This window comes from Barbatula barbatula (assembly GCF_947034865.1).
Source record: "Barbatula barbatula genome assembly, chromosome: 21".
Classification (NCBI taxonomy): domain Eukaryota; kingdom Metazoa; phylum Chordata; class Actinopteri; order Cypriniformes; family Nemacheilidae; genus Barbatula; species Barbatula barbatula.
The window spans coordinates 8114227-8121265 of record NC_136784.1 but is presented as its reverse complement, the minus strand read 5'-3'; the positions used below and the strand labels follow the sequence as shown (position 1 = coordinate 8121265).

Sequence of the window (7039 nt, the reverse complement as noted above, 5' to 3'; positions counted from 1 at the left end):
CAGCGAGGTTTTGCGTATTTATTATCTCAGGCATCTTTTAAACAGAGCCCTTGTGATGTAACATAAACACAAGGTATATGAAAACAAAACTTTTGCAAATTAGAATTCAATTTAATTAGATCCACAAGTTATTTCACAAAGGAAAACTGTTCTCGACTGGGCCAGTATTTATGGAGACTACATCATAGTTATGCTAAAACAATCATATTAAAGATATAGTATGATTTGTACATTTTTCTAACTGCCAATCATATTCTTTAGAATAAAATGTTAGGCTATTTTTTATTAAGACTGCAAAACCTTCATTTGAAAATAGCTGGAGGCTAAAACTGTGAAACAATAGAAAACAACGAGGTTTCGATTGTTCTGGTTGAGAATGCACGATTTATTTTATTATGACAACAGAGGACTTGCTCTTATAAAATGCAAAGTGTGTATACAATTTCTAGCATGAAGCAGATCAAAAACAAGTCAAACTGTTTAGGCTTTTTGTTTTCTGTAAAAGCAAAAATTACATTTTCAAACCTCAGAGACATCCATAACCATACAAAAGAAGATTTGAAATGTTACAGGGTCGGTTTGTATAAAAGCGTCCGGATTAAGGATCCACCTGTACAGACAAGACGACTGAACGGAAACGCATCATCTACACGTCACGTGATGTGTGTTGCGCAGCTCGTGCAAATTATCAATCAATACTCATCCTGCAGTTTGCGCTTCACTCAAGCTAACTTACATTTCTAGTGTAAAGTTACAAAGCTGTTTGCGTGGGCAACAAGATGGCTGAAGATGCCCTGTTTGCCAGTGATTACGGTGGGTAATTTGATGTAAATCACCTGATTGACTCGTTTTTGGCACCGATAATTGTTTAACGTTAATTGGTCTAATTTCTTCACGAGGATTAAAGGTCTAATGGTTTGATACTTAGGAGGTAGTTCAGGTTCAGGTTATTGTCTAATTAGTGATGCGTGGGCACGTGGAGAAAGTGGTCGATTTAAAAAGCCTGAAGCGTTGTTTCGTAACTGTAATGAGATGCCATGTTGGTTTTCTTAAATAAAAGTTCGGGTATTACGTTTTATTTTATTGTTTCCGCTACTTGTTGGTTGACAACACGTAGGAAAAGTTTGTTGTTTTATTATAGTCGAAGTGAATATACCATGAGTTTTGGGCAGATTGGTTACCATGTGTAAAACCATGGTATCTGCAAAACGCATTTTTTTGAGTGTTTGCTCATCTGCAATAATCTTGGAGATGTTTCCTGTCAGATGTCATATATAAACATCTAGAAGATGTCTGAAAGGTGTTTATGGTTTAGAATGTATGATGGTTTTACACAGATGGCACATGACAATTAAAATATTGTAACTTTTTATGCTCTGTGAAGACCCCTTGCCTCTGTTTCGTGTTTTTTTTAATTCACAGAAATTCTTCAAAGTATGTTTAATCTAAATAAATCTATAACTATGTCTTATCTTTAATAGAACATGAGTATAGACTCGTTTATTAAAGCTATATTGTATCTTCGGATATATCCAGACTGTTCAATATATTGGCAAAACATATATTCTGTGAACGTGTAAGTTTTGCTTGCAAATGTCACATCCATAATGCTGGAATTGTTCCATATACAAAAACCATAGTTTACTTAATTTTAGCAAGGAACGCTCTAATCTTCACTTTTTGGGTTAAATTATGTTAATTATTTTGGGGAGAAAAAAACAAACCCTATAAACAACTGTATATTAAATTTGGTAATGCATCACATGGTAATGCCAAAGCTGAATCGATCGTGAATTGGATTAGAGGAGAGAACTAGATCTCATGAAGTTTATTGATGTGTTAGTTTGTCCTTTCACACGCCGTTGAGGTATAATTCTTTTTCACACTGTTTATATTTAAAGATGATCTGTGTGCTCTGTGTGAGGAGGAAGAAGAACAGAGAGGTTACTTTGGATACAGACAAACAGAGCAGGACGAAGAGAGGAAAGTGAACGGTGATGAAGAAGAAAGTGTGAAGGAAGAACTGAAAGACGAGGTGTCACACGGGTTAAAAGCGGACATTGAGTTGAAAGAAGAGGACAGTCCTGAGGAACACGGGACAATCGATCAAGAATCTGAGAATGGGAAAACAGAGACATATAAGGAGGACAAAGGGGGGGGTGAACATGATATTGGACCCAAAAGCACAGACGAACACAAAAAGGAGGATTTTGTTTCAACTTACGAGATGTATAAAAACATGCAAGACACAAATGAAGATCTGCCTGAATGTTCTGCTGTTGGTTTAGAAGATAACGAAACAATAACAGATGATGATCACGAGACCACCAATTTGGTGGAGGTGCCACCTTTGGAGGAGGGCTGTATCCTGCAGATGGGCCCTGATTGTACCATAGACCTGGGGATAGTGTGTGAGCAGTCCATGGAGGGAAGCATGGGTGAAGAACTGTTATGCCCCCCAAAGTCTACAAATCTACCCCAGCCCCCTATCGAATCCCCACACAGACCTTTAACTATCACGTTACCACCTCAAAATCATCCCACATTGCCACTCACTTTTCAGCCCCAGCCAGTACTCCAAGCTCAAGTCACAACACAGGCTTTATTTGAAGCCCCATGCATGAGGAAACGACCATATGACAGCAGCCCCCTTGTAGAGCCCCAAACCACGGTGCCATCCAAAGGGCAGGTGGAGGTGAGGCTGAGGCATGTTTACACCACACGGCGGTACACACGCTTCACCAGCAGAACGGCACCACTGCTGCCTCTGCAGACTGTTAGTGGAGAGACCAGCACACATACTTTACCCTCCATCAGCTCAGAGGCACAATTGATGCCCCCAATGATGCCTCCGAAGAAGAAAACACGCACTTTCTACAGCACTGGTAAGATAATTTTAATTTAGAGGGATACAAAACATAAATATATACAGCTGCAAAAAACATAAGAGACCTTTCAAATTTTCATTTAATCAGCATTTCTATATGTTCAGTGTCTGTTGAATTTCAACTAAATCAAACCACGAGATATAAAATCATCCAACAGCAATGTGAAAGAAAAAAGCTTTTTCTGAGGCTAGGGTCTGTTTTTATCTATATATATATGTGTATATCGTTTAAATTGTGTGTTGTTTTGTATGTAGATCAGTTGGTGGAGTTGGAGCGCGTATTTCAGGATGATCATTATCCTGATGGAGAAAAGAGGAAGGAGATCGCAGCCGCTATTGGCGTTACACCACAGAGAATCATGGTGACTGTCCACTGCCATTCATTTCTTTTAATCCCAGTTCTCTCGTGCATTAGTGTGTCATTCTAAAAAACTGTCTTGAACTTCAGAAATGATAATAGAAAGGCCTGCGCATAAAAAGCAGCACAGCTAATATAAAGGTTTCAGATGAATAGATAATTGAAAAAAACTGAATAATTTTTTTATCTTTGTTTGTCAAAGCTGTAAATTCCCCCCCCAAAAAAGCTGCAATTTTTTTTTATTGTTCAGGTTACTTGTTGCAATTGTTTATTGTATTAGCCCATTCAACTGAATTGGAATCTTAACTTACTAACGGAATAATAAACTATTTATTAGTCATTTATTTATAATAATTTTAATCCAATATACTCTGATCCCTCGGTTGAAGCCGCTGTCCTAAATATATATGTTTAAACTAATCAAATTATCTTCTCATCCGATATAACATGCAAGTGTCAATAATGTTCCCCTGATGCTCGTAACAGGTGTGGTTTCAGAATCGTCGCGCAAAGTGGAGGAAGACAGCAAAGACCACAGCAAAAAAGGTTCCTAGTCGAAGTCAACCTTGTATCCAAGTCAACAGGTAAGAAATATGTAACATTACCTAATATTATATTATCTGATGCATATAGTCATTAATATTGTGGGGGGGGGGGGCGGCGGAGCGGAAACAGGCCACCAATTTTCACAGGTCCTGCTGTTGCACCTCAACATCCTAAGCCTGGAAACACCCTTCCATCCTACAGTACCATCCTGGCCAGCTGCACTAGTCCACAAGGTCACACATTTATACACACACGCTATTAGCAAACTATACATTAGGACTTAGGCTAATAGTAAAATGTACATTAGGTCTTAAGCATATAATTAACATATATTTAGGTCTAAATTTTTTAAATTACATTACACATTAAGACTCAAACTCATTCAGCTGTATATTAGGACTTAAACTATTTAATTACATTAACACTAAATTAAATTATAATGAAACTATTTAATTAGAAATCATTTAATTAGAATGAATCTGACAGTAGGCTGCACTCTTGACATCTTTAGCAAACATTTTCAGTGTGTGAAACTGTATTTAAGATTTTATCTGCATGCATCAGGTCCAGTTTGTGTTGAAATGGGACCTTGTATGTCTCAAGGAGGATTTTTGGAGTACATGCCCCCTCCCATGCACAGCCCTCCTCCCATACGGCGCGCATCCTTGCCTCTCATCACTGCATACAACCCTCCATCTCACACTGTGTCTCTGCTACTGGACACACCTGAACACAGCGAGGCCAGCTCGACAGACACAACGCCACTGGGCCTGCAGACTGATCCTGGGTTAGTGTAAAATTGGCTTATTTATTTCCTACAGTTCCGCCATTGACCACTAGATGTCAGTGTTAATTTGCATAGTGATGTACTGATGTTTTTTGGTTGCCAATTATACTAGAGAGACATCATCAATGTTTTGTTGAAACTTAACTTTTAGTCCTGTTATGATATGAACAGTATCAAATTGGCTCTTAACGAGTTTAGTTTTCTGTTTGTATTTATAAAACCTCAAAACCAGAGAACTATTCTTGGAGGTACATTGTAAAAGATGTTCAGGCTTATTGAATGGATGTTCTGTTAGTCTAATTGTGAAAAACATGCACTCATATTCAAGTCTGAATATAAATTGTATTTAGTTTTAAGGTTTTCCATTCAGAAATATAATGTATTGAAATGTGTCACAATATCAGCTTTTCACTAAATAAGGATTGTGGCCAAAGGATGAACAATAACAAAGTTATCGCAACATTATTAAAATAATGATAATCCTATCAGTAAAATTAATCTTTTAATCTTCTATGATATGTTTTGTTCAATGAGGCAGACTAAACATATGAGTGTAGAGAGGAGAAAGACTTTGAAACCATTTTAGCTCTTAAAACATCATTTTAAATGTGTGCTGATATTAAACGATATTATCATTATGTTTAGTATAACACACGTTTAGTATAAAATCATGATAATTGATGACATCAAAATATTTTGACAACCCTGACTGAAAAAAAACACTCATATGAGGCAATATATCAGATTTATGTATGGGATTTTTTTATGTGAAATAAGACAAATACACAACAGACGTTTTTTATGTAGTGTAGTTCCTCTAATGTGTTTCTGATGTTCTTAGGTTTGACTATGACGGCTTGAGCTCCTCTATAAAGCTGGACTACATGACCTCTGCCCCTCCAAGCAACTCCCTTAATTTCCAGTTCAACACATTCCCTCAGCAGTCCAACACTTTATTAACACAGCAAACCAACACTCTACTGTCTCAACAAACAAACACATTGTTACCCCAGCAAACAAACTGTCTCGTACCCCAACAAAATAACACTCTATTGCCCCAGTACTCCCACCTATCCTACCTCACACCCTCTCCCTACCTCACACCCAACCCCACTGAGGGCAGCAACGCTCCGTACCTTCCCCTCACCACAAGCACTAACAATACTCTGCCCGTGTACACTAGCAGTGGGCACGCCTACCTCCAGTCTCAAACTGGCAACCAGATGCTTCTGCAGTCAGGAGTTCATGGTAAATAAAAAGTGTAAGCCCGCACCGCACATCAGTGAAGTAAACACCTTTAATAAGTAAAGTGTATGTTTGTGTGAAGCGTTTCAGACCCACCCTTGGACCACCGACGTTTACGGTCAGTCGGGTCAGTTTACACAGACGTTGTTTCGGCCACAGTTATCATCACAGGGTCATGAGGGCCACTACCACCAGCTGCTACCCCAGCAACATTATGTTCAGCTGCAAGGAGCGCCACAGTCCAGCCTATCCAAAGCCACCCCTGACCCCCTGCTGCCCAATATCAAGGCAGAATCTGAAGACACTAATCAGCCAATCAGAGTCAGCGAAGCAGAGCCCACCTTTCATTGCGATTTCTCACCAATTCACTTCTGAGAGCATGTGAGGATAGGTCTTTGTTTCTTTGACACATTTTTATTTATGTTTAACTATTTCTGATAAATGTCTGTTGTTTTTCAGGTTACTGACTGTGAAGAGGTCCAGGCAATATTTTTATTTCTTTACATGTTTGTCTTACGTTTTTGTTGTGGCATGCTGGCTCTATTAAAGTGCTCTGTGTTTGAACTCTGAACATCGCTGGTTGAGTGTGTTATTGTGTGTGTTTATGTTTTTTAGTGCTAGATCCGGTTATATTTATTGGAAGTGATGTTTAGGACTTATGTAGGTGAAGCAAACAGAATTCACAAATATTTATCTTCAGCCAACCCTCTCACCCCCGTTTTAAGTAATCAGAGAAATAGAAAGAATGCAATAAATCTAGAAGAATATACTAGCGTTCGCCACAGGGTGGCGCTGGTTTACAAGCGTGTTTGCAGAATTCTCTTCGACACGTTTTTGAAGAAATAGTCTTGATGCATGTCTGCACATTCTGTAAAAAACATTTTTTTAGTAGTTCCTCTTTCTCTTCTCATTTTTTGTATTCTAAGTCCATATTTACACTCATCCACTCTTTCAGTGTAATTGAATGAGGGTATGACAGAGATAGATGAGGTATATTTTTCAAGAAATTGAACATTTTTCTAAAATAAGTTTTGAATAAATAACCAATGAAAACGTTCCACAAAATGAAATATGGCACATTGCATGAAAGACATCTTGTGCAGTGTTAACCTTAGTCTCTCTCACACACAGATGCATGCTGTGAATGCATGTCCTAGTTCCTTGCCACTTCCTGTTTCTGGTTGAGTTATGATAGAGTTAGATGTTGTGAGATATG

General features: G+C 38.2%; 1 protein-coding gene across 4 annotated transcripts; it reads left to right on the top strand.

Moving 5' to 3' along the window:
- Positions 1-447: 447 nt before the first annotated feature.
- nobox (NOBOX oogenesis homeobox) lies at positions 448-6393 on the top strand. 4 transcript variants are annotated; one of them, XM_079485378.1, is made up of 9 exons: positions 448-813; positions 1902-2885; positions 3143-3249; positions 3732-3829; positions 3921-4024; positions 4356-4578; positions 5420-5826; positions 5906-6204; positions 6283-6392. In XM_079485378.1, exons 1-8 carry the CDS (start codon positions 780-782, stop codon positions 6196-6198), a joined length of 2250 nt encoding a protein of 749 aa, XP_079341504.1. In that variant the 5' UTR covers positions 448-779; the 3' UTR covers positions 6199-6204; positions 6283-6392. The 4 variants fall into 4 exon arrangements, with proteins under 4 accessions (XP_079341504.1, XP_079341506.1, XP_079341505.1 ...); XM_079485380.1 differs by having other exon boundaries at positions 615-813; positions 4395-4578; positions 6283-6393; XM_079485379.1 differs by having other exon boundaries at positions 615-813; positions 3912-4024; positions 4395-4578.
- The last annotated feature ends 646 nt before the right edge of the window (positions 6394-7039 follow it).

Bases quoted from the DNA above. Each gene is read 5' to 3' on its own strand.
- nobox (XM_079485377.1), top strand. From the start codon at position 780: ATGGCTGAAGATGCCCTGTTTGCCAGTGATTACG. The intron at 2,886-3,142 runs GTAAGATAATTT...TTTTGTATGTAG, and splicing joins ACGCACTTTCTACAGCACTG to ATCAGTTGGTGGAGTTGGAG. The intron at 3,250-3,731 runs GTGACTGTCCAC...TGCTCGTAACAG, and splicing joins TTACACCACAGAGAATCATG to GTGTGGTTTCAGAATCGTCG.